The sequence below is a fragment of the Prinia subflava genome, chromosome 2 (genome assembly GCF_021018805.1).
Source record: "Prinia subflava isolate CZ2003 ecotype Zambia chromosome 2, Cam_Psub_1.2, whole genome shotgun sequence".
NCBI lineage: Eukaryota > Metazoa > Chordata > Aves > Passeriformes > Cisticolidae > Prinia > Prinia subflava.
In genome coordinates, this window is record NC_086248.1 from 2,301,914 (window position 1) to 2,328,972 (window position 27,059).

The 27,059-nt window shown below is 44.1% G+C and overlaps 1 protein-coding gene across 2 annotated transcripts in view; it reads left to right on the forward strand.

Annotated features, from left to right (window-relative positions):
• MSRA (methionine sulfoxide reductase A) overlaps window positions 1-27,059 on the forward strand; it is a 239,589-nt gene that overhangs the window by 75,587 nt on the left and 136,943 nt on the right. For both annotated transcript variants that reach the window (XM_063423133.1, XM_063423140.1), the window contains exon 2: window positions 8,186-8,254. In XM_063423133.1, coding sequence (XP_063279203.1) covers window positions 8,186-8,254 — 69 coding nt within the window. The remainder of the gene's footprint in view (window positions 1-8,185; window positions 8,255-27,059) is intronic.

Sequence of the window (27,059 nt, forward strand, 5' to 3'; positions counted from 1 at the left end):
GCAGTCTAAATCCAGAGTCACACTTAGGAGGTTATTTATGCAAATATTAACCTATGAAAGGAAATTGTAAATAAACAATATGATTAAAAGCAGTTGGGAGGGGATTTTTTTTTTTAGGTCTGCATTGTTTTACATTGCAGAGGTTTCCCTAGAATTTGGCATTTCTGGTGCTGATTTCCAAGTGAGGAGATGTTGAACTGAGCAGTGCCAGGAATTCACTGACCAGCAGAGATTGGACCCCAGCCCGTGGCTTTCCAAAGTTTATAAAAGTTTATTTCTCCCGTGAAGTTCTGGCCGTCCCTCAGGTGATTCCTGCCCTTTTTAGACAGTTTTTCCCTCCAGAATTATGGGATGCAAACTCATATTCTGTAAGAGGAGAACGGAGTGTTCCTGGAGCTGCTTTGCCTCTCCCTGCGCTCCATCGTGGAATTCCTGCCCGGAGCTTTGTGCTGCTTCCCATTTTTCACGGCGTACACACCATGTTCCAGATGAGCATCCAGGGAATGTTTTATTCATGTGCTTTTCACCCCTTGGTTGGGATCATTAATAAAGCTGCTAAATAAACCCAGGCTTAACAACCCTGCTCGCCACACCCCACTGGACATCTCCTCCCGCTCCCCTACGCTCTGTTTATCACCGTCCTTTGTTTGGATCTCGTGGTTTTCCAGCCTCTCTGATGCCATTCTTGCCCAAGCTGGTTAATATGAGGGTTTCAAGTGGGGTTTTGAGAGGTGTTGTCTGTAATTATGAAGTAAATCCCATTGGATTTTATCATCTTTATTCAGTTCCTATGCTAACAAGAGGCTCCATGAAAAGCAGGGATGGGAGATGGCCTGGATAGTTTGTGGTGGGTGGATAACTCAATGCCAGGCTCTGCTTCAGCTCTAAGACTCTTCAATTTTAATTTCAATTTTATATTTCAGGAAGTAGTAGACTTCCCATCCCTGGGAGTGTCCAAAGCCAGGCTGCACAGGGCTTGGAGGAACCTGGGATAGTAGAAAGTGTCTCTATATTTATTATTTTCTTTTGTGTTACCCCATCCAACCTGGCCTTGGATACTTCCAGGCATGGGGCAGCCACAGCTTCTCTGGGAGGTTAAAAGGAATAAGTTTTAAAAATGAGAACTGCTCATTACGTTATGACAGAACTCCATGAATTCAGTTTTTGGGAAATGAAATGATGTGACAGTCTCAAAAATACCACAGAAGTTGATTATTTTGTGTATGTTTTTGTGTATCTGTGTGTAAGTTGTGTATTTCGTGTGTCTTTTTGATCTGGCAGCCCTTCTAGACAGGATTCTTACACAATCATAGATTCCTTTTGGTTGGTGTCATTGCTTTCCTCTGCCATTGTTTCCTTTGCAATTTTGATAATATATTTTACTGTTAAGGTCTGTTCTGGTTCATAATCCATCATCTCCATTGATGCTGAGGCAATATTTTAATAAATATTTGTGTACACACAGGTACGTCTAATCCTTCCCCTGAACAGATCCTGAATCTCGGTGATATTACTGCAGGGTTATAGGTGGAATTCATCCATGTTTGTCACTGCTTTCCTTATAATCAGTGCTTAGAAAGTGACATTTTTAACTGTGATTTGTTTTATCCTGAAGAAAACAGTATGTCAAATGAATCACCACACAAGTGTCTCGTTCTTTCCAGAGTACAGAAGGATCCAAGGTTGAATATTCAGATGCAGATATCTAGTGTGGAAGATGAAAGCCAAGTGCAAGGGTCCAAGTTTAGGGATATTTAATTTAGCCTTAATTTTTGTACCCCAAACCTCCAAAATTCAGCATCTACAGAGTCAGAGGACAGACCAAACAGAACACGTGGTCACAATCAGGCTGTGGTGGGTCACCTTTATCTGGGCCTCGTAGACTTTGTGTGTGTGAAAGTCACATAATCTCCAAATCTCAGAATTATTTGGGATGGAAAAGCCCTCAGAGATCACTGAATCCAACCATTCCTGACTGCCAAGGCCACCACTGATCCCTGTCCCCAGGTGCCACATCCACAAGGTTTTAAATCCCTCCAGGGATAGGGACTGCAGCACTGCTCTGGGCAGCAGTGCCAGGGCTGGACAACCCTTTCCAGGCAGGAATTGTTCCCAATATCCAACCTAAACCTCCCCTGGAGCAGCTTGAGGTAATTTCTTCTCATCCTGTCCCCTGGGAGAAATCCTGACACCCTCCCTGGCTGTCCCCTCCTGTCAGGAGTTGTGCAGAGCCACAAGGTCCCTCCTGAGCCTCCTTTTCTCCAGGCTGAGCTCCTTTCCAGCTCCCTCAGCCACTCCATGGTTTTTGACCTTCTCTCCTTGACAGCAATAAGTGTTACTGTACTTTCCAAGATACTTTCTTTTATTGATACCCCAAATATATATCCCCGATCCTCATATTTTACTCCCTGTCTGTCCCAGCTGCCACAAATCCACTTCCCAACTCTCAGTATGTACCTCTACCCCAGAGGACTGGGAATTTCACAATCACTATTTCTCCTCCTCTGTACCTCCACCACCCTCTTTTAAGAAATTGATCCATTTTCATTCCAAAACCTCTCATTTTCCTGTCACTCCTGGTCCATTTCCCAGGAAAGAACTGCAGGACAAACCCAGTGTGTGATCTCTGGCCTTTGCTCATTAGGCAGCACCTCTGTTTTTTGAGGAGCCTGTGTGTTTTGGAGGAGGCTGAGCTGACACCCTGTGCTAGGACACGTCACATTCCGTGCCCTCAGTCAGTTCCTGTGTCCCAATCTGTCTGATGGCCTGGATGCAGCGAGCACAGCGTGTCACATGGTGGGACATCATCTCCAGAATCCATTTCCAAACTGGTTCCAGCTGCCACTCTTCCTTTCCTCGGCTGTTTTGATAAATAAACTTACATATTTTTCAACAATTGTGATAATTCCATTCCATTGAGTGATATCAGCGTTTTGTTAACAATAGCTGGGATCCCTCATGTGAAGACAGCACCACAACACCTCAAAGAGTTATGGGTCAAATAATTCAAACAATTCAAAATTCAAATTGTTGAATTACTGTGACATTGCCACCTCTCCTTTTAACTGGACATGAGCTCTCAGCTGATCTCTCCTAGTGGAGGGTGGAAGTGGAGAAGTGAGAGGTGAAAGAAATGCAGCAGATCCTGCTCACCTTCTCTTTGCCAGTGCTGAGGATCCAAATGACTCGTCAGAGATGGACACATAAACGACCAGGATTGGGGATTGATGTGTCTGTGCTGAAAATATCCTTTGGGAGACAAAGGGATGTGAACTGTAACACTTGAGAGTTCATCTGAGATGACAGGAGGTTTTCTTATTGCACAGGAGCTTTTGGAACTGACAGTTCTGCTCGTTGAACTGGACCTGAGAAGAAAGATCTTCTGTTTCATCACCAGCTAGGAGGGATTTATGGATGAAATTCTGCCATAAATTAAAAATCTCATCCCACTCAAGGAGAGCAGCCCTCTCCTTGTGTGCCTCTCTTTAGTCCTCCAAGAGCCTCAGTGAATCTCTGATTTCCTGCTTTTTTTCCATTGAGTAGTTTTTGAAATCCCAGAGATTGAAATCCGAATTCCACCTTCAGGAACAAGAAAAAATAGTCTTAGTTTAGATTGGAAAAAGGGGAATTTAGCAGGTAATTCCTATTCCTTCAGGAGCACTTCCTACAATTTTTCTCTTTAACAGCCAAACTTTCCCTCTGTCCTTTGCAGACCATTGTGGAACCACGTCAAAAACATTTTCTGGTGTCCAGGAGAACTTGGGAGAGGGTATGGCTATAAATAAAGTGAATGATTTCACTCTCTGTTTGAATAAATGAGGAATTGGAACAATCCCATCCTTGTACAATTTACCAAATCCTCATTTTTGGCATAATTTGGTACATGAAATGTGTTTGACTCCTCTTGGCACACACACCAGGTACCTTTATAGAGAACTAAACCCTTTCTTTAGGGAAATATCTCTTGGGTTTTGAAACAGTGAAAAAACAAATAAACATCCTTAGGTTTAAAAAATCAGGCTTGAAGCTATTTAGGCCTGTAAATGAATGACCTGTTTTACAGAAGTACTGCCCAGCTGTGGCTTTCACAAGTGAAAAGTGAACAGAAATTCTGGAGCCCAGAAGTTCCTACAATCAGTGCATTTACTCAGGCACAAGCACAAACCAAGGTCAGATCCCTGTTTTCTAAAGCAGGTGAATGAAATACAGTTAAGTTATATTATGCCTTGTATTCCACTTTTGGAAATAATAACCTGTGAGATCCTTTTATAACTGCTTAAAATTTTTCTTATGTTCCCTGATCTATTTTTTCTCCCACATTCCCAACCTCTCAGTAGCCACACATGGTGGTATGATAGGAAATGTAGGAAAAATGTAAGAAAAGGCAAAAAAGAAAGGGGAAAGGAGTCCTTCAAGTAGCAGCTGCTTTGCTTTGGGGTGTTCCCATCCCTGCTTTTCCCTTTTTCTCCTCCTCTCCTCCATCCCCATCGTGGCTGTGCTTTAGGAGATGGAGGAGGCTCATGGTAATTGGTTAATCAGCTATTTTCAATTCAATTCCTGGCTGTACTTACCGTGGAAAATTAACAGTCCTTGCGTATAAATATGACCCCCTACTCCTGGATTAATTTGATTATGCAAGAATCTCAGTTTTCATTTAAAAATAATAACTTTCTGGCTGCTCTAATAAAACAAGTTTGGATATGTAATCTAAATATTCCCTAATGGCTTCAAAAAATCAAAAGACAAATATGAAGAACATATGAATCTCTTGTTAATAGAATTTAAAGGTTCTCAAATCTTTGCTGTGATTGCTAGAGATTGAATATTTTGAGACCAGAAAATTCCTGATTTTCATTCGCTGCTGGATCAGCATTCTCTGAAAGCCAAACATTTTTTAAGCATCTTCATTTGGGTCCACAAAAAGAGAGGTGATGTTCATTAAATGGTTGGGGGTATCTTAACCCTGAGTTCTTTAAATTTCCCTGGGCTTGTAAATCTTGTTGGAACCTAAGTCAGGCTAGTTTGAAAGGAAATATTTTTTACAGAACTTTCCCATTTGAACATATTTCATTGTTAAATTTATCTATTACAAGCGTGATACCATCAACCCATGGAACTGAGAGGATAAATGAAATGTATCCTAACAAATTAAAATGTGCCAGAGAACAGGTCCAGGCGCTGGAACTGGATTGTCCAAGCTGATAAATTGCTGGGATAGGATCAAACACCATTTCAGCTGGGCTAATTAACTCTGGGATAGTTTGGAGATAAGACTTGTGTGTGTGAGTGGTTTACTGGTACAGACCCAGGGTGAGGGCAGCAGGCAGGGAGATGATTCTGCTGCCCTATGAGACCCCACTGCAGAGCTGGGGACAACAGCAGGAGGATGAGGAGGGGCTGGAACAAGTCCAGAGGAGGCCACGGAGATGTTCCAAGGGCTGGAGCTCCTGGAGCCAGGCTGGGAGAGCTGGGGGTGCTCACCTGGAGAAGAGAAGGATCCAGGGAGAGCTCAGAGCCCCTGCCAGAGCCTAAAGGGGCTCCAGGAGAGCTGGAGAGGGACTGGGGACAAGGGATGGAGGGACAGGACACAGGGAATGGCTTCCCACTGCCAGAGGGCAGGGATGGATGGGATATTGGGAAGGAATTCTTGGCTGTGAGGATGGGGAGGCCCTGGCACAGGTTACCCAGAGCAGCTGTGGCTGCCCCTGGATCCCTGGAAGTGTCCAAGGCCAGGCTGGATGGGCTGGGATCAACCTGGGATAGTGAAAGGTGTCCCTGGCCATGGCAGGGGATTGGATTTTTTAGAGGGTTAGATGGTCTTTAAGGTTTCTTCCCAAACCATTCCATGATTCTGTGATAATCCATGTGAGGACAGAACCTCACCTGCAGTCAGTGACTCTTTAGCCAAGGGCTGTTGTAGGACCACGTTAGAAACTCTCCAGTGCTAGGTGCAAAAACTCAGTAAGAAATATTGAAGATCTATTTAGCAACTTTTGATTATCTTTCCGTGTATTGTGGATCTGTGAAGGGTTATTTTTGTTAAAATGAAGAGAATCTAAGGAGCACAGGGCAGGCACTGCACCTGTCTGAGGCAGACTTTGCCTGGAGCTGAAGCTGAATGTCGAGTCCTCCAGGATCTGTGCTGCTTTCAGCTCCTACTGCTTCTGTTCAGCAGGGAGCAAAGTGTGTCACAGGAACTTCTCAGACTTAGTCTGGAAAATTTAGTTTTGGCAGTTGATGAAGGAGCAGTGTTTGGAGGTTTTGAGAGGTTGTTGTTCATGAATTTATGTTTGTGAGAATTCTGACTGTGTGAATATGCATAAAATAAAAGTAAGAATCTATTCCTTAACTTTACTTAGGAAGCCTGAGGAGCAAGAAGATTTAAAAAAATATGTAAAGACATCCCTGGAAGTGTTCCAGGCCAGCTTGGAGCATCTGGGATATTGGGAGGTGTCCCTGCCCATGGCAGGGGGTGGCACTGGCTGAACTTTAGGGTCTATTCCAACCCAAACCATTCTGGGATTGGATGATCCATGTCCTTCTAATTCAGCTTTTCATTAATGGATTAACTCCATGAACTGACAGTATTTGGGTGGAATGTGCTGTTTTCAGGAAGCTGAAATGAACTCACAGCCAGTGCAGTGCCCACTGGAAATCTCTGCAACACCAGGTTTTATCCTGCTTACTGCAATCCCTTGTCTCTGGAATGACAATGAGCTTGGAGAATTCATTTATTCTTTCTGTTGGCAAGCTACAGAGATAGTCTTATTTTTTTTTCTAATTCCATGAGGCCAAATTATTCCTGATTTTCTGGAGTTAGTCAATCCAGTTTGTAGGTGAGAATTAAAATATTTTCACATGCAAAACTGTTCAGTAAAAGCCCCAAACCGGGACATTCTTTATTTCTGGGAGAGATGTTGTTACTTATACATTGTTATTTAGGTGTTGTTACTTTCTTCCTAAGGTTGAATGTGTATTTTGTTAAAGTCCTTTTAAATTTGGGGGTTTTTGGTTTATATTTTTTTACTATTTAATGCATCTGTACAGGAAATACTGGAAAAAAATAGTGAGCTAAAGTATGAATGACAAGAAAATGAATCATTTTATCTGGCTGAGATCTTTGAAATTAAAGTGTGAAGACATTGGGAGACAACTTGAGAACTCTGAAAATATTACTTTCATTCAAGCCCGTCTCACCTCTGAAAGTTTAATTTTAATTTTAATATATTGAAAGCCTGCCCATTTGAAATGATAACTGCTTCATACATCATGGATGTCACTCACTCTGTAAATGAAGGCAGCTATCAGGGCGAGGGCAGGGTTAGTTTATTTGATCTTACAAGATGTTCCATAATTTTTCTGACTGTTCGCTCCTCTCCCGTGGCCGTAGATCATGTTGGGAATACCAGCTACAGCTAACGAGGTTGAAATCTTGGTCGTGTTGCTCCCACTCTGGAGCTTCCCAACAATTTCCTTCCCAAAGCCCCTCTCTTGAGGCACAGGACATTCAATTTTCCTAAATGCCACCAATTGACTTGTGGCACCTCTTGCTCCACTTGCAGATAACCCTGATTTTCCCTTTCGCTGGCTGTTGGTAAATGTTGGATGCCAGCTGGGATTAGGAATGTGCCTCCCTGCTAATGAGAAATATTCTTTCCAGACAATTCACAAGTGAGCCCACATTCTTTGTCTGACCTGGTTTATTCCTCACTGGCATCAGGACTAAAGGAATTAAAATAATGCATGCACTGAGAAAACATCTTGATTTTCTCCCTGGGAAATATTTTGTGAACAGAAAGTTGCATTTCGCATTCAGGCAGTTTCATTTCTTGCTGCCACTGTTGAAAATGTGCCTTAGCAGCAAAAAATGAATGTGGGGATGGCAGTGAGAAGGTTTTGAACTACAGGAGGGCAGGGTTGGATGGGATATTGGGAAGGAATTCTTCCTTGTGAGGGTGGGGAGGCCCTGGCACAGGTTCTCAGAGAAGCTGTGGCTGCCCCTGGATCCCTGGAAGTGTCCAAGGCCAGGCTGGATGGGCTGGGATCATCCTGGGATAGTGGAAGGACTCCCTGCCCATGGGAATTGTTCACATTTCAGTGGCTCTGTGAGAAATAAACAATTGATTTTATGCAAAGCAAATACTCTATCACATTTTAACTTCTTTTTTTTTTGTCCCCCTTCTAGATAAACATCATGTCAATGGGAACAGAATGGTTGAACCTTTCCCAGAGGGAACACAGATGGCTCTGTTTGGTAAGGCATCAGATTGAAAATAAAATCTCAAAGCTCTGCGGTGTTTCTGCATTCCAAATTCCTTAATCTCAGCCTGACTCCTTTGAGTTTCAGAACCTGGGCTGCTCCTGCCATTTTCCAATGACTGACACCAGCTAAAGCCAGTGGGCATTTTGGGACATGTCCTTAATATGTCATTTCAATATAAAGAAATACACTAAAAATGTATTTTCTTAGTTATACAAACAGAAAATGTAAATCTTGTATTTCGTTCCCTAAAAATTCCAAAATAATAGCTTTTTTAAGTATTATAACTTGTCTAAGGTAATTTATTACTTTCAACAAAATTCTGAAGATGATCCATGATTCTTTAAACCCTGCAAGGAGCTCCAGGTGTTTGGGATCTCCTGGACTTGGAGGGTTGTTACCATTTACATGCCCCAAACCAAACCTGCTGGTTTCTACCTGACCTTGTGAATAGTCCTGTGGAATTCTTGTCTGGAGCCATCAGAGCTGGAAAAGTGGCCAGCTGGAAAAGAGAAGAAGTTTAATTTCTCTGTATCTGCCTCTTTTCTATGAAAATGTCATTCTTTGAGCCCATTTTGGAGACTTGAAATGGTGTTTCTCCAGAGAAATCAATGATTTCTGAAAGTAATAAACATCCTAAAATGGATCAAAATCACAATTTTCCAACCAAGATCTGGACTTTAACCAAATCTGGGAATTGCCAGAGCTCTTATTTTGGGATGTGCTAATGTTAATCCTTAAGGCAAGCCTTTGAGATTTACTGGGAAGAAAAAAGTGGATTTCTATGGCAATTACGATTAAAATTTATTAATACAGAGAATGAAAAATTTCCTAATGCTGTTTTGATACAAACTGAGTTGTTTACAAAGGATGTATTTCTCTATTAGCATGTGCAGGATGGTGGAAAGTGCCTTAGGAAATTTATTATATTCTATTAAATGTTTATCTGTGATGCTGAAGTAAATATTAAATCCTTGTTACACATTAATTTACTACTCCAAAAATGATCTTTTTAATTGATGATGGCAAAAAATCTTGGAGAAATGTTTGTGGGTGTCACCCTTCGGTTTCCAACACGATTTATTCAACTTCTCTTCAGAGTTCCTCCAATCCAGTGTTGCTTTTCTGTCAATGTCTCTTTCTCTGTGGATTTTGGGAACATAAAAAAGTTCTTGGAGTGGTGGAATGAGTGATTGTTTTAGAATTTTCTTTTGGAGCAACTGGAGAATGATTTTAACATTTCAAGCTCCAAGGCTGAGATGGATTTAGAGATTCTTCTTTGAATGTCCTACAGCAGGAAGGATCAGAGGGTTCTGGTACAGTCTGATATTGATGCAGTCTGTGTTGTTTAGATTTTTTTTTAAAAAAAGAAGCTCCTTTTCATTTATTTTTTTTATTTTCTGTGTCATGATCAGATCAGATTTCCAGTCTTTGTGATGGATTTTGGTTCCACCGTTGTACAAAATTTGTAAAAAATTCACAGAAAGCAACAGAATTTAATTGGAAAAGTGCAAAATCTTATTAAATAGTGCACTTTGAAGCATTCCTGAGGAACTCTGTAACATTCCTATCAAGCCTGGAAACTTCCATTCATTTTCAATTGCCCTAGATTTTCCACAAGGCTGTGATTTCAAGTGTTGGGCTTAAGTGGTGAAAGCTCAGGCTGGTGCCATCTGTGCTGTGAAGGAACAGAAAACCTCCTCATCCTGATTTTTGCTATTAGACCTGCACTGGAATTGTGCACAAACATGACTGTGGTGATAATCCCTGGCATTTGTTGGCTTTGGCATCCCAGTCTGATGGGCAGGGATGGGAAAAGGGAGCTGCAGTTCATTTTCCTCCCTCCAACCCGTGGGAATGGGAATAAAAGGCCACACGGGATGGGGCTTGGAGCAACCTGGAGTCCTGGAAGGGACTGGGTGAGCTTTAAGGTCCTTTCCAGATTAAACCATTCCATGGTTCTCTGATTCTAAAACAAGCGCTAGAAGAAGAAAACTATCTGTTAGGAATTCCTCTCCCGGGATTATTACTCATCCTATCCATGTGTGATCCTGTTAACAGCAAGTTCTTTGTATTTTGGGACTCTGTAAGCTCAGGAGAGAGCCTGAGCCACTCGAATTTCTGACTCCACCTCTCCAAGACAGGATTTTCACACCCCTCCTCCAGAAAGATCCTTTAATCCTTTGCTTGGGATTCACAGGGACAAGTCTGGAAGAGCAGTAGTTACTGAGGACAGATCCTTCTTCCTGCCTAGAGAGGGTGTGGATCCTCCCTCCCTGGGATATTCCAGACCCATCTGGACACAATCCTGTGCCCTGTGCTCTGGGATGACCCTGCTGGAGCAGGGAGTGGGACCAGATGACCCCACTGTGCTCCCATCCAACCTGACCCATCCTGTCCCTGCTTAAAGAGATCTGCAGAATCTAAAGTTGGTTATGTAGAGACAGCCAATTTGCAGTGAATTTTCCTCCTGCTTGGATAGTTTTAGATGCACCAATAAACCAGCAGAATAAAATGTAATGCAGGGTTGTAAACTCCGAGCCTTCCACCTGCTGCGAAACGCAGTTGGATTTCATTCCACAGCTCCCTCTCCTGCATAACCTCCTCAAGATGCACTTCCTAATGGTGCATTATTTATTTGGTGGTGTGTCTGCTTGTTTGGATCACAGGACAGGGTGAATGTACTCAGGGCATTGTTCCTGCAGCTTTCCCCTCTACAGCAGAACCTCACAGATTTCAAAGGGTGATTTAAACGATCCTGAGACTCTCCTGTTGTCTGTTCAGCATCACTCAGCTGCTGGAGGTGCATCTATTGTTCATTAGGACAAAGAAACGTGTCCTTGTTTCTACAGGGGGGGGAAAAGCCACCTTTCGAGAGTGAGGGTGATTCTTCAGTGGGGTGAAGAATCTTCACTCCCCATCCTGTGACCCTGTAATCCAGCTCCCAGCTAAGATTAAAGCGCCAAGGGAACACGACGTGCACAGGCACAGCCTCACTGGAATGCTCTGTCAAAAATTCCCTGAAGTCTGTTCCCAAATTCCCCGACTGCTGCCCAGAGAAGCTGTGGACTCCCCATCCCTGGAGGTGTTCAAGACCAGGCTGGATGGATCTTGGAGCTACCTGGGATAGTGGCAGGGGTTGGAACTGGGTGGTTTTCAAGGTCCCTCCCAACTCAAACCATTCTGGGTTTCTGTGTTTCCGTGGATCAAGTGAAATTTCATGTTACCTGTTTGTGTTATGAATGATAAAGTAGGAGCCCTTCAATAAATGCCTGTTCAGAAAGTTTTCTTGGAAGTTTTCTGGCCATGGATATATTCAGTTAAAAGTATTTTATCTTAAGAGACTGATTTTGATCCCAAACCTAATCAAAACTCAAGACCTGGATATATATAAGGAGGGTTGATAATATTTTGAAAAGAAACACTTTAGGGTCTAAATCAACTTATTTACCAGGGATAAAAGACCCCAAAAATGCCTGAAAGCTGCAGAACATTCACGACTTCAAGAAATTAATATTTTCCTCAGCACCACTGTAACTCCTGCATATTTTAAACACATTTAAATGTACTTCTGCATTATCATAACATCATGGAAAGGTTTGGGCTGGAAGAGACCTTAAAGATCACCTCATTGCAACCCTTTGCCATGGGCAGGCAAATTAATGCTCAGAAATGTTTCTGATCAGGTTTCTGTTGAATTTTAAGCACTCCTTTTCCTTATCAGCTGCTGCTGGTGCAAGACTCCCCTTTATCCCAGAGCACCTCCGTATTCCCTGAGATTTCTGTGTCACCTGGTTTCTCCAAGAGGAAGCCCCGTGCATATGGTGTGTGCATAGAAGGGCTCTTATTTACCTCCAGTGAAATCTGGCAATAGTTCAGATTTGTAATTACAACACTTTTAAAATGTAGGAGCACACTGAGCTGTATTTGCTTGACATAGACTGGCTTGTAATGGGATAATTGGTTTCTTGATGTAAACAAAGTGCAGACAGAAATAGGATGTTAAGGAACTGATAAGGTCTAATTATGGATATTTCAGAGCTGGCAGACGGATCCAGGCCTGGTCACCTTCTGGTCTGCTCTTATTAGACAGCAGCACATTCCAATAATTCCATGGAGCTGTGCTATTATTGTGTTTTGCCTGAATTATTGTTGTCCTGTCACATTTGCATTCCCACTGCTTCCAAAGCTTATTGAAAAATCAAACCAGGATCCACCAGGATTGTCCAGTGAGGTCTCTCAGAATGTTCCTGAGGCCTCTTCAGCTGCTTCTGCAGCAAATGGGTCTGGGGCCCTTGGAAAAATGAGCTCCTCCAACACGCCCTTGAGGGCTTCAACTCCTTCCTGTAAAGGCTGGACGGGGCTTGGAGCAACCTGGGATAGTGGGAGGTGTCCCTGCCCATGGCAGGAGGTGGAACAGGATGAGTTTTAATGTCCCTCCAACCCAAACCACTCTGTTTCTGTGGATAAAGACCTCACTAGGGCACCTTCTCAACAAACAGAAAATTATTTTCCTTGATAGTGGGATCACGGGTTCAAGAATGGATAAATCCATTGAGAGTTTTGTTTTGTCCTCCCTGGAACAGCTGCTGGTGGCTGTGTCAGAGAAGAACCAGTGTTAGGAAGCCTTTTGGTCCAGCTGAGTTTTCAGTGACTGTTTTTCACCAGGAAAAGAAAATCACAGCAAAGTTGGGCCCCCAAGAGAAACATCTTTTTTTTTTCTTTTGGTAGAGAGAAAAAATAGAACAAGCAATTTTTCTCAAAGAAAAAGAAGAAAAAAACAATGCTACACATCAGAAGATGTTTTATCTCTATCTGAAGAAAATGTAAGGCTTGATGATGTTGAAAAAAAGCGTGTTTGCCCTGACCCAAATGGAGGAGAAACATCCACAGCAATATCATCACATGGTGCAAGGATCACGTCGTGGAAGAATTGAGAGCCAGAGGGAATGCACTGCAGAAGGGGTTCATGTTTCTTGTGTTAATTCTCTTTCAGCATGTGGAAAAGAGAAGGAAGTGTATTAATTGGCTGGCTTTGCAGAGCTCTGAGGCATTAATGCTGTCCTGTCTCCACGTAGTGATGGAAAAATGGACACAGCATTTTTGCAGCTCTGGAATGAGAGGAAAACCCTGGGAAGTCAGGGCACAACAGAAGGGAATGGCCTAAAGGGAGGCTGCTCTGTCCCTAAACCAAACCGTGTTCCCATTCTTACCTTTGCAGTGTTTTTATTAAAGAAATCTAACCTTAGTCCTCATTTCCCTTTTTCCTCTCCTCCAGACACTGATTTTGTCTTTTGGTTGCCTCTTCCAGAGGACTGGAACAGCCCAGGTCCCAACCCCTGCTGCGTGGTCCTGGTTCATCATTATTGCAGCCACTGCCTAAACACGGAATCATGGAATGGTTTGGGTGGGAAGGGACCTTAAAGATCATCCAGTGCCACCCCCTGCCATGGGCAGGGACACCTCCCACTGTCCCAGAGTGCTGTGTCCAGCCTGGCCTTGGACACTTCCAGGGTTTCAGAGGCACCCACAGCTTCTCTGGGCAACCTCAGGGCCTCCCTACTCTCACAGCCAAGAATTCCTTCCCAATATCCCATCCATCCCTGCTCTCTGGCAGTGGGAAACCATTCCCTGTGTCCTGTCCCTCCATCCCTTGTCCCCAGTCCCTCTCCAGCTCTCCTGGAGCCCCTTTAGGCCCTGGAAGGGGCTCTGAGCTCTCCCTGGATCCTTCTCCAGGTGAGCACCCCCAGCTCTCCCAGCCTGGCTCCAGAGCAGAGGGGCTCCAGCCCTTGGAGCATCTCCATGGCCTTCTCTGGACTCTCTCCAGCAGCTCCATGTCCTCCTGCTGTTGTCCCCAGGGCTGGAGGCAGCTCTGCAGGTGGGGTCTCACCTGGGCAGGGCAGAATCCCCCCCTCCCCTGCTGCCCACGCTGGGGATCAGCCCAGGACATGGAGGGGGGTTCTGGGCTCCCAGTTCTCATGGTCAGGGTGTGTCCAGCCTTTCCTTCTCCACCATCTCCAATTCCTTCTTCTCAGATCATCTTCTTCCTCCCAACCCTGCCTGAAATGAGATACCTTGGTTTGCTGGTCAAACCTCCAGGGTTTTTTTAAGTCACTGCCAGGGAATGTTCTCTGTTTAGATTTTAAAGCCAAAGCAGAAAAGCCCTGAACTGAAAATTTACCCCCAAACCTGTTGTAAAAACAGGCGATAAACCCAGAAAACCCCGTAACTCTGGGACCTATTGAAATAAAAATCTTTTTTTTTTAAAGAATCTCAGTTTCTCTTGTGTTATCCTGTGGACAATCCTGGGCATTGTGCTTTAAATGCTGCTGCCCTGATTTGATGGAATTGTGCATCAGCTTTGTGGGAATATAAATGGGCAGGGCAGTGGGCAAGGAGACCCTGATAAAAACAAAATGCTACAGTTCTGCTTGGTCCTCACCAAGGACATTTCCTGACATTTATAAACACTAATAAGGGACAATAAAATATCCCTAACACAAAGTGAAAGCTGTCCTTGATGAGCACAACCCTTCAAAACATCCTTTGCTTTCAAAGGAGCCACATCTCTTTTTCCTTCGGAAAACAAAAGTAATGTGGCCTTCAAACACAATCTCTCTGCTTCTCCATCGGGGAGTTTTTAATGTTAATTTAGGTTTCTTGAGGTAATGAAGAATTCAGCTTTGTGTGGATTTCTGCTTAGAGTGGCTGTTGCACATTAGGGAAGATCTGGGGGTTTTTTAAAAGTCAGACTGCAGCTTTTAAATCAGCATCATTCACTTTAAAAAACCTTTTCATTGTGTTTTGGGGGTGTTGCCACAGAAAGAAGAGACAGAGTTAATTTCCCTGACTTCCTGGATAGGGCTCAAAGGATCTCCAACAGCAGGAATTGTCTTGAAGATCATTATTTTCTATTTATCCATGTATTAATTTTTAAATTTTAGTGATATTTTATTTATCTAGGGGTTTTTTATTATTTTATTTTATTACTGTATTGTTTTATTTTCCATGCAGAAAAGGCAGCACGAGCACCTTGAGCAATTGCAAGAGCCTTGCAGAGAAGTAATTCCTTGCCTGTGATAAATAGGAGTGTATCAATGAGCAGGAGGAACATATGCTTGGCATCATTCTGAGTTGGTTTAAGTTGGAAATAGAAGTAAATTATCCTGTTAATGACTGGAGGCCGCCCTGCTCAGATTGACGCTGCTTTGCAGGAGATATATTTGTGTGTGTGTTTGTTTATGTGCCGGGATGGGCACATTTTACCATCAGATTTATCCTTGGATTCCTGCTAATAAAGCTCAGAGAGTGGTGACACGGAATAAAACACACGGAGTGCTGATGATTTATTCTGTTCAGCCATGAAAAAAACATGCAGGAGGGTTTTTGGAAGGGGAAATGGTGCTGTTTTGATCATTTTAGATATACTGTGACACGTCCACAAAGTGTTGTCAGCAGATCCTAATGGATTTATCTTCACAAGGCACAGACTTGAAATTTCAGATCTGGGCGTGTGAGACTGAGCAAAGAGGGTCTTATATTAAAAAATACGGATTATTTACTATTGGGTGATTTAGTCTGGGAGAATTTAGAGTGATTTTCCTGATTTTCAGGAGTTTTTCTCACTTCATGTAGTTGTTGAAAAAATATATCATTAGATAACTTTATTCCAGATCAAAGATACAAAAATCTTCACCAGCTTTTAAAATACTGGCTCAGAAATACTCCTGAAACGTGGAGAGCTCAACTGGAATAGAATCCCAGAATTCCAGAATGGTTTGGGTTGCAAGGGACCTTGAAGGTGACCTTATTCCATTGGGACTGGATCTCGTGGGACCTCGGGCACCTTTTGTCACATGGGAACACAAATTGTCAAGATTTAAGTGCAATTGTTCCAAGTGTGCATGAGGTTGGATGGGAAGAGTTGCTCCTAGAATTCCTTGGGGAATCCTTTATGTCCCAGTACATATTTATGTTAAAATATTTATATTAATAAACATTTTAATATAATGTGTATTTATGTATTAATGGTGCATTATTTATTATTTTATTTTGTGTAATGCTCCTATTAGATTATTTTCAGTGGCAATTGATGCTGGCTGGTACAGGCCCTGCTTTTCCTGGGTGACACAAGTCTTTTGTCTTTAGAAAAGAGTAGAAACTCCATCCTTTAAGAGGCTCAAACAGCACCTTATTCCAGGTTTTTATTCTGGAATACCTGACTTTGTGCAGAACACACTTGGGAAATGAAGGCAAAACCACACATCAGCCTCTGGAAGAAAGAACAACATGATCAGTTTTTCAAGCAAGATAAGAACTAATCACACAAAAAAAATCTGATTTAAGTGGAATGCGAGTGATTCTGAGACAGCCGTAGTTATTTGTTTGTGAGCCAGAAAAAACAGCATGAGATATGTCAGGCTTGGAGATAAAATTTATTGGTGTGTCATTGGCTTAAATCCAACATTATGCTCATAAATAATCTAATCCTGGTGTGACATATTCCTGCTTGAACCTTGACTGGAAATTATTGAGAGTCATGTAATGAATTATGCAGGAGCAGACACGTGCTTGAGTCGAGGGGATGGAGCTGGAATGCTGGAATGTGTTTGGAATTAGGGATGGCATCCACAGCCAGGGGTGGAGAGAGGGCAGGGTGCTCTCCTGGTATCCAAAGGGGTGACACGGAGCCTCGTTTGTCTAATGGCCATGAAGTTTTTGTTTACTCTGCTGGGATGGAAAGTGTGGTAAGGAATGTTGCTGTCACTGTGTCTGTCAGTCCCTGGATTTACACCAGCTCAGGGCATCCCGAGGCTCCAGACCATCCCTGACTCCAAAATGCAGCTGCACAGCAGGATGGGCTTCACTCGGGTAACTCTGTGGAATTTTCCTGACAAGCCAAGAGAGGACAAGTGCAGGGGTGTAAATGTTAGAGTGGTGACACTCAGATAATGGGATGGGGTTTATCCCTGGGGGAGATAAAGAGATTTCAATTTGCTTTGTTTTCTGGAGACCAATAAACCCAAGATCATTTCACTGCATTAAAGATCTGGGCATGTTTTTAGACGTAGAAGGGTTTTTGGTCACTCACAAGGTCCCTCTTCACTCCATTGTGTATTTTGCTGGAGACCTCTGTGTGAATCTGGGAGTAATTCACCTGGGGTGTCCTGGATAACTTGGACAGCCTGGAGAAGGGAAGGATCCAGGGAGAGCTCAGAGCCCCTTCCAGAGCCTAAAGGGGCTCCAGGAGAGCTGGAGAGGGACTGGGGACAAGGGATGGAGGGACAGGACACAGGGAATGGCTTCCCACTGCCAGAGGACAGGGATGGATGGGATATTGGGAAGGAATTCCTGGCTGTGAGGGTGGGGAGGTGCTGGCACAGGTTTTCCAGAGAAGCTGTGGCTGCCCCTGGATCCCTGGAAGTGTCCAAGGCCAGGCTGGATGGGACTTGGAGCAACCTGGGACAGTGGAAGGTGTCCCTGCCCATGGCAGGGGTGGGACTGGATGAGCTTTAAGGTCCCTTCCCAACCTCATCCTTTCATTCTGTGATTAGTCATGAGAAAAAACGATTTAAAGATATTTGTGAATCTTTCTCCACTGGATATATTTTGCAAACTTGATAAACATTCCAGTAATTGCCCCTGACCTGCCTTTGACTTGTATGTCCATAAAAACCCCCAGAATTCCAAAGGAGACAAAGTGACTGCACAGGGTGCTTTTTTTTTGGGATGTCTAAGGAAATGGATCTGGAGAGCTGCTGTCCAAGGTCATGGACTTTGCTGTGAGTGATGGCAATTCCTTTGTGGAGCCATTGGTGCCACTCTGCCTCAGTGTTTCTAATAGTTCCTTTATTTCCAACGCTGCCAGTCCAGGTTTTTTGGGAATGTTTGTGCTGCATGTTGGGTAAATGACTAACCACATTAATATTTGGCCTCTGTCTGCCCCTCTGGATATAAATTAGTTTTTCTTTAACAATATACTCTGATATTTTCTTGAGTAATTATCTTTTGGGTTTTTTTTTTTTTTTTTTGTGGAGATGGGTGGGAAGAGTTATTCTCTTTTGCAAGTGAGAACTCACCATCATTTCATTGGCTCACAACAGATGAGAAAATAACTCCTGGAACTTCCATATTTCCATTAAGGACAGCTATGGTTCAAAATAGATCCATTTGAATGATCTAGGTGCACTTGGAAGGCATTTATTGGTTTGGAAAAGGGTTAAGGGGAAAGGACGACGAAAGGGCTGCTTCTTGAATTGCTTGTTATTCGAAAGTAATTATTTTTTTGCTCCTGAGCAATTATAGATTGTAGGTTTAAATAATTGTCAGGGTGCCTACAGCTTTCTATTGTTGTTTGAAATCTAAGGCTATGAATATAATAAGGAATATGAGATTACTTTTGCTGAATGTGGCTATGGCAGTTCATTTAACTCGGCAATAGTCATCAGAAAAAAATGAAAGAAAAGGCAATTTTTCTATTCCTTGCAGTAAACAAACCTTGTAAACAAGTTATTATTTTCTGCAGCAAGGCCCTAGAAGTGATACCTATTTTGCTGGTAACAAAACGTGGCTCTTTGCTTTTATAAGAGTGGAATATATTTTGTTTTGCTTCTCTCTATCTCAAGCTCCCCAAGGTGGCTTGGGAGATTAGAGAGATTTTCACAAGACAAGGGTAAGGCTTGGGTGTTATTGCAGAGATGGATTTATATGAAATGGATTACACAGCCCTGATGACATCTCTTATTTTCTCTGTACATCAAGTTCTCCTTGAGTAGTGGAGCACTAAAGTGTGGCAAATGACCGGGGATGATCTCAAATGAATCTCTGCCAAGTGCTGGAATGCTCAGAGTGAGGGAAGATCACAAAATGATTTGAAAGCCTCAGATCAATGGCTGAACTAAAGATGTGATGCTTTGCAATGAAGCAAATAATCAGCTTGATGATAGGACCGTGTAGCTCTATCTCAATCTCTTCACCATATTATTGTAGCAGCGGTTCTTTTTATCCCTAACAGACTTTGGAAACATGATCTATTAAGAAGCTGCTCTCTTCTGTCAAGAACAGAGGAGGGAGTCCAGGCTGAGGCATGGTTTGTTGTTTAGTGACAGAACCCGTGGGCTTTCTGCTGTGCTGGTTCAGATTAAGGTGCTGCACCCAGGCTGGGGCAGCCCCTGGGATCAATCCAGGCTGGGGATGGAGGGTGGAACAGGCCTGGGAGAAGGACTTGGGGGTGCTGGGGGTGAGAGCTGGACATGACCCAGCCCAGAAACCTCAGTGGGCAGCAGGGGAGGGGGGGATTCTGCCCCTCTGCCCCCCTCAGGTGAGACCCCACCTGCAGAGCTGCCTCCAGCCCCGGACTCCAACAGCAGAGGGATGTGGAGCTGCTGGAGAGAGTCCAGAGGAGGCACCAGGATGATCTGAGGGATGGAGCAGCTCTGCTGGGAGGAAGGCTGAGAGGATTAGGATTGTTCTGGAGAAGAGAAGCTCTAGGGTGACCTACTTGCCCCTCCCAGGGAACCTGCAAGAGAGATGGAGAGGGACTGTGGAATAAGACCTGGAATAACAGGACAAGAGGGAATGGCTGCAAACTGACAGAGAACAGATTTAAATTGGATATTAGCAAGGAATCCTTCCCTGTGAGGTTGGGGAATCCCTGGCACAGGTTTCCCAGAGAGCTGTGGCTGCCCCTGGATCCCTGGAAGAGTCCAAGGCCAGGCTGGACAGGGCTTGGAGCAACCTGGGGTAGTGGAAGGTGTCCCTGCCCAGGGCAGGGCATGGAACAGGATGACCTTTAGGTCCCTTCCAACCCAAACCATTCTATGGTAAATTTTGATTCTATTTTTGGACAATTCAGGGCTCTGCTAAGAACTTCTGATGCTTTTATTCATCACATTTTCATTGCTCAAATAATTGGCTTCGTAAGAGAAATTAGGAGTAAACAAAGTTCAAGGAATCAGATTTTTGACCATAAACTTTGACATTTTTTTCTGTGTCCCTGGAATGCTTCAAGCATCGTATTTGTGGCCAAGAAACATCAGGTGCCTACAGGACTCTTCAGGATGACTCTTTAATGGATGAGACATGAAACAGAAGCAATTTTAATCCCAACACTTTGCACTTAAGGACTGATTGTTTGTGAATAGCTCTTCTTTCCTGCAGGTCAGATGCATTTGTGGTGCAATATTGCTTTGGATGTCAGTCAGTTGTTCATGGAAAATGCTGCCTGTTGATCCCAGCCACAAACATTCAATCAGCTGTATTCCCAAATCCCCAAACATGAAAGGAAACAGGTGTTTATTGGTTTCCCCTTCCTGAGTTTTACAGTTTGTGACAGTTCTCTTTGATGTTTATGGAACATAGGAATATGAATGACCCTGTAAACAGAAAAAGTCAACTTTTGGGGATGTTGCTTTTTTTGTTCTGCGTTTGTACCCAGAACCCAGCACAGTGGAATTCAAATCTGTGGCAAAGGCTTTATGTGCTGTGGGTTTGAAAATAGCAACACCACTAATGACAGAAATCAGCTTGAGAGAGAAAATCTTTTGGAGTCTGAGTTCAGCCTTGAATTCCCAAAGCCTCCCGCTCATCTTGTTTTTCCCAGTGCTCCACCTGTCTAAATGTAACAGGATTGATGATTTGTACAAAGCCAGGTAAACAGATTTTAGTTCATTTCCATGAATGAAACTCAGTCTGATCTATGGACTAGACTGAACCTCAGCCTGGTCTAGTGGAAGTGGGGTAGAATAAGATCAGCTTTAAGGTCCCTTCCAACCCAGACCATTCTGGGATCTGTGATGTTTCCATGATCAAAGACCAAATACATTTTTTAGGATGGAAACCTTCAGGAGTAAGACGCTGAACTGTTTTTGGATGAATTCTCTATTTATTATTAGGCATTTCTGATTCCTGTTCTTTCATACCTCATCTTCAGAGAATCATGAAGTATCCAGGATCACTGACTGAACTCATGGCCTGGCACAGGATGCCCCAACCATCCCATCCTGTGCCTGAGAGCATTGTCCAGACACTCCTGGAGCTCTGGCAGCCTTGGGGCCCTGGCCATTCTCCCAAGTTTTACTGAAGAATACAAACCAATCAAAATATGGCAAGGAAAAAGGTTGAAAATACAGAGCATTATCAAGTGCTGTTTGTCTTACTCAATAGACACAGAATCAGAGAATCATTAAGGTTGGAAAAGACTTCTCAGGTCATCGAGTCCAACCTTTGAAAGTCACAGGAAAGGCAGAAAATGAGATTTTAAACAAAGACCTGCAATTGTGATCCTTTGATATTTTTCCCAAAAAGATTCTTTGTTTTACTTTGGTACTACTCATACCTCAGTCATGGAGTATTTAAATAATATTTAATACATTATAATTTATATGAGGCCTGATTATTTCCAGTGATTAGAAACAAAGTCTGTATCCTGAGATTGGGGAAAAAGAGAGGGAAGAACTGACAAGGTTCCTGGCTTTCTTCACTCTCACAAGTTCCACCTCTCTTCCTGAAAAGTGGATTATTGAAATTCTGATTATTCAGATCCACAGTGAACTTCTGGAGGGTCCAGGTGCAGCTTGTGGGTGGAATTTGAGGTGCACCATTGCTCTCCTGGCTGTGCCAGGTTTGGGGAAGTGTCACGGGCACAGGGACGTTCTGGGCCAGCTCTCAAAGGTCACAAAGTTTGGCCTTGGCTGCTTTTCCATATTCCCCTTCCAGTGTGTGATGAGAACCTCTCAGACATCATTTTTTGGCTGGGCTGTATCTTCCAGCTTGTGGGAATTAGAGGCAAGTTTTCATTCAGAGAATTTTGACAACAGAATTTTATTGTGTGGAGTCACCAGAAACCAGCTCTTTTGATTTTCAGGACAAAAATGGTTTAAATATTCTTGCTTTTGGGAAAGGATATGGAGGCAGTGAATAAGGCCACCCCAGGAAGTGTTGGGTCTGTCCCTGCTCTCTGCTGGTTGAGCTCAAAATTGCATTGAAATAGGAATATGTGAAACCTCTCGTGTTCTGCCTGGGAAGTTCAGAGCAACTGTGCTTCATGCCTTATTAACATTCTGGATATTGGCTTCAGCTTTGTTTGAATCCTGTTGAGTTTGTATTATTTATAACTTGTAACATGCTTTAGGATGGGTTTGATAAACACATTTTCTGTATCTCCCCGTTGCTTTTCCCAGTTTGAGTGCTGTTGTCTTCAAGGGTTTTTTTCCAAAGTCATCCTTCTGACACATTTCCCGTGCTGAAAACATGGCAGTTTTTCTCTTGACAGTAAAATATTCCTTCCCTCTGATGATAATCTGCTTTTCCTTTTGCAATAATCTGTTGTGCAGCTTTTATCCAAACATCCATCCGTACACAAACACGTGCCCACGCCCGCGTCCAACGTCAGCAGCCACAGGCAGGAACCAATTTCCTGGGCATTTGTTAATTTGAATGAACATGAGGCTTCTGCTTCTCCTATGGAAAAAAAAGAAAAAAAAGAGAGAAGCAAACCCAACAGTTTCCCTGGGAATTCATGCAGTGTGAACAGAACACGTCTTGGCAAAACGGTGAGCCAAGAAATTCCTCTTTAGTTGCTCTGTTAGGCAAACTGCATTTTAAATTTCTTGCCCAGGGCTTTGTTTGACTTGCCCCAGGCAAGCTGTTCAACATATTTATCAACCCTGTTGGAGCATTAGAGCCAACGCTCATCGAGGAAGATCATCCTCTTAATGCCATCTGTCATCAGCAGTTTTATTTCTTTCAGCTCAACTTGTCCTCTGTTTCACCATTTTTTTCCTCTATTCCTCCCAACCATTTCTTAGCTGATTGTTTCCCAGTGATCCCAAATATTCTGTGATTGCTCAGATATTCAGGGGCTGCTGGATGTTAAAACCCCGAGGGTATCAATGGTACAATTTTGTTTTAAATCCTGATTGATAACATTAATCCTATATGGATCCAGATGGCTGCCAAAGCACCCCACATATCTCAGTGCTGTGCAAAAGATGAGAGTGCATTTCAATCTGACTCTGGAATTCTTTCCAGATCCTCGACGAGAACTTGAAAAAAAATTCAGAACAAAGGCTCTTGGGTAGTTTCATGCTGTATTTTTATCTTGAGGACATGGCTTTGATCATTTTAGATTTTCAAGCCCTTAATAAGAGTTGTGTAAGTATAAAAGTGTTCAACAAAGCTATAGCCACTCAATTCCCGAGGGGTTTGAGATCCAGTTTGCTCCTGGATTTGTGTCTACAATCAGAGTGGAGCCAAAGGGACTGATGGGAGTATTTCCCTTGAGACAACAAAAGTTAATCCTTTGGGAGTCTGGTGCTGTGGAGTTATTGGTGCTGTGGAGTTATATACAGTCAAGAAAAGTTAGTGTAGCCAGGTGAGCATGTGCTGTGTGTGGATATTGGATATGCTGGATGTTCTCCTGGGTTCCAGGACATTTTTATCTGATTATCCAAACAGGGAGATCATGGACTCATAGAAGGGTTTGGGGGGAAGGGAGCCTAAAGATCATCCAATTCCACCCCCTGCCATGGGCAGGGACACCTTCCACTATCCCAGGCTGCTCCAAACCCCATCCAGCCTGGCCTTGGACACTGCCAGGGATCCAGGGGCAGCCACAGCTTCTCTGGGAAACCTGTGCCAGGGCCTCCCCACCCTCACAGCCAGGAATTCCTTCCCAATATCCCATCCATCCCTGCCCTCTGGCAGTGGGAAGCCATTCCCTGTGTCCTGTCCCTCCATCCCTTGTCCCAAGTCCCTCTTCAGCTCTCCTGGAGCCCCTTTGGGCCCTGGAAGGGGCTCTGAGCTCTCCCTGGATCCTTCTCTTCTCCAGGTGAGCACCCCCAGCTCTCCCAGCCTGGCTCCAGAGCAGAGGGGCTCCAGCCCTTGGAGCATCTCCGTGGCCTCCTCTGGACTCTCTCCAGCAGATCCTCCAGAGATCTGCAGGTTCCCATCACAGCTTCCTTGCCACCTGCTTGCCTATGATTTTTGGGGAGGGAGCACAATGCTGCTCACCAAGGTCTCATCCTGACCTTCCACGGTGAAGCCAAGGTCCCCTGTTCAGCCTGAGAAGTTCTAAGAATTAATGGTCTCCACAATTTCAGAGCACAGAGCATCAATATCCCTTTGGCTCCGTGCTCAGAAATATCAGTACTTGGACTGCCTTCAATCAATCATCTGTACCAACTGCTCTCCGCAGTTTTTTAAGGAGGAAAATGCCAATCACACGTTTGGCTGAAATGTATGGAATGAGCATTATTCTATAGGGATGGAACTCGCCGAGGCTCAATTTATTCCTTCCAACTGGGGAGGGATGGGGGAGGGAGGAGGGAACAACAACAACAACAACAAAAATCATTTCAGTTCAAAGCAGCTGAGCGTTTCCTTCTCCAGATTTTATAGAGGGAACGAAATCAATCGTATTCAAAATCTGGGCCAAGTCCTGTGCTGGCCAAGGGAAGCAGGATCCTGGCAGCTGTGCCTGCAGCTCCCGGAGATGCTGGCTGGGGCAGGAAGCCCCGAGGTAGCCGGTGGGATGTGCTCTTGGCTGTCCTTTGCTGCCTCAGTGTAGGGGAGCAGCAATCCTGTGGCATTGGAGCAGCTGGCACAGCCACTGCTCCCAGGGATTCAGAGCAGAGCCTGGCACGGGATGCTCCTCTGGAAAGATCCTGTCCTGCTCCTTCCTCTCCTCTGGGCGTTGGGAAGAGGTTTCCAGGTTTGTGCTCTTTGTTCTCCCAGCACGTTTCATTATATTTAAAGCTGGCATTTCCCCCACCCTGCCCCACACACCCCTCCCAGCTGGTGGAATATATCCCGAAATCCTGCTAACAGAAGGAGGAGCAGCATCCGTGTCCTTTGCAGTTCATCTTCCTCGGCGAAGCATTGCTGGCATGGGAACAGCTCCTTAATCTGCTGCATGGAAAAGTGCCTTGGAGTGTGGGTGTAGGGATGGCAGGCGGCGGGCCAGGAGAGGCTTGGCGTGCCAGGGAAATAAAGCATTCATTCTTCAAAATATGACAAAAAAAAAAGAGGGAGTCTTCTGGATGTCCTGTTGGACAGGGAGAGGGAAGGCTTGGAAATCAAGCTGGCAGGAGGGAAAGGTCGGTGGGGAGTCAGGTGTGTCTGCACCTGATGCCATCAGAGAAGGTTATGCCACAAAGATAAAGGACAAAAGGCGTTAAAAAAATGTTCCACAAAGGAAAAACGTTGTGTATGTGTGCATTACAAAAAATGAAAATTGGCCAGTATAGAACACGATGCACCCGCTGTGAGTTTCTTTAAATAAATGGAATAAATGGGAGGCTGAGGGTCCCCTAAGCTTCCACAGAGCTCTGGAGTTAATGGATGTTAATTAGCACAGAATGGGTGCAGCTTGTAAGGCTGGAGTTTGGATCAGGAATGCCCTTCTGATGCAAATTTACTGCCTGTGCTCGTTTGCATAATGGAATCATAAACAGGAATTTACATCAGGGAATCTTCGTGGAGACCATTCAGGTGTGATAGGAGCAGGCACTGGAGAAGAGATCAGAGCAAAGGTGAGGAAAGGTTTCCTTTGGAGATTGTGGAGTTCCTTCTGGGACTGGGGGAAAATGTCTGGAATGTTGAATAATTTTCAAAAACATTTTCCAGTCATTTTTTGTGCTCTGTGGTGGCTTCTGTACACAGCACACAAAAAAAGGAATTAACAATATTACAAGCTGTGAACACTGTTATGAGGATAGATAACTTTGGAATTAGTAATTTTGTCTGGGATTCATCTCTGCAGCACAGATTTCTACTGAGCTTGTCAGGTTGGTCATTTTTTATGCATGTGGAAGGGAAATAGGCAACTTTCAGGCACAAATCACTGCATTTTGGGAGATTTGATTCAACTTCAGATCCAGAGACTCTCAGGGTTTTGTAATGCCTGTGTCTGGGGTAGGGGGTGGTTTCTCCTGTCTTAAAATATGCAAATGGGATGCTCTGGTGAGACCCACCTGGAGCTCTGGGATCCCCAGTAACAGGAGGACGTGGAGCTGCTGGAGAGAGTCCAGAGGTGGCCACGGGGATGCTCCAAAGGCTGGAGTCCCTCTGCTCTGGAGCCAGGCTGGGGCTCACCTGGAGAAGGATCCAGGGAGAGCTCAGAGCCCCTTCCAGAGCCTAAAGGGGCTCCAGGAGAGCTGGAGAGGGACTGGGGACAAGGGATGGAGGGACAGGACACAGGGAATGGCTTCCCACTGCCAGAGGGCAGGGATGGATGGGATATTGGGATGGAATTCTTGGTTGTGAGGGTGATGAGGCCCTGGAACAGGGTACCTAGAGAAGCTGTGGCTGCCCCTGGATCCCTGGAAGTGTCCAAGGCAAGGTTGGACAGGGTTTGGATCAACTTGGGATAGTGGGAGGTGTCCCTACCCATGGCAGGGGGTGGCACTGGATGATCTTTAAGGTCCCTTCCCACCCAAACCATTCCATGAGTTCCATTTGCCATGTCCAGGAGCATTTTCCCTGCCTTTTCACATGTCTCCCCCAAATTCTGTGTCATTTATGTCAGCCTTGTGCACACAGATGTCGTGGATATCCCCGGGCATCTCAAACGATCCCAAATGTCTCCATTTAGGCAAATAAATGAATCCCTGGGTGCTGAAGCTCCTGTGCAGCCAATGGAGACCTGGTCAATGTGGTTGATCTATAAAGCTGCTCATCCCTGCAAACACCTGGGGTTCCATTCTGCTCTGTTTGTTTTGGAGTATTTCAATTTTTTTTATCTCTAAGAATGGGGCGCTTATTTCTCTTATCAGAGTAACACTTTGCTCTCATTGTTTTA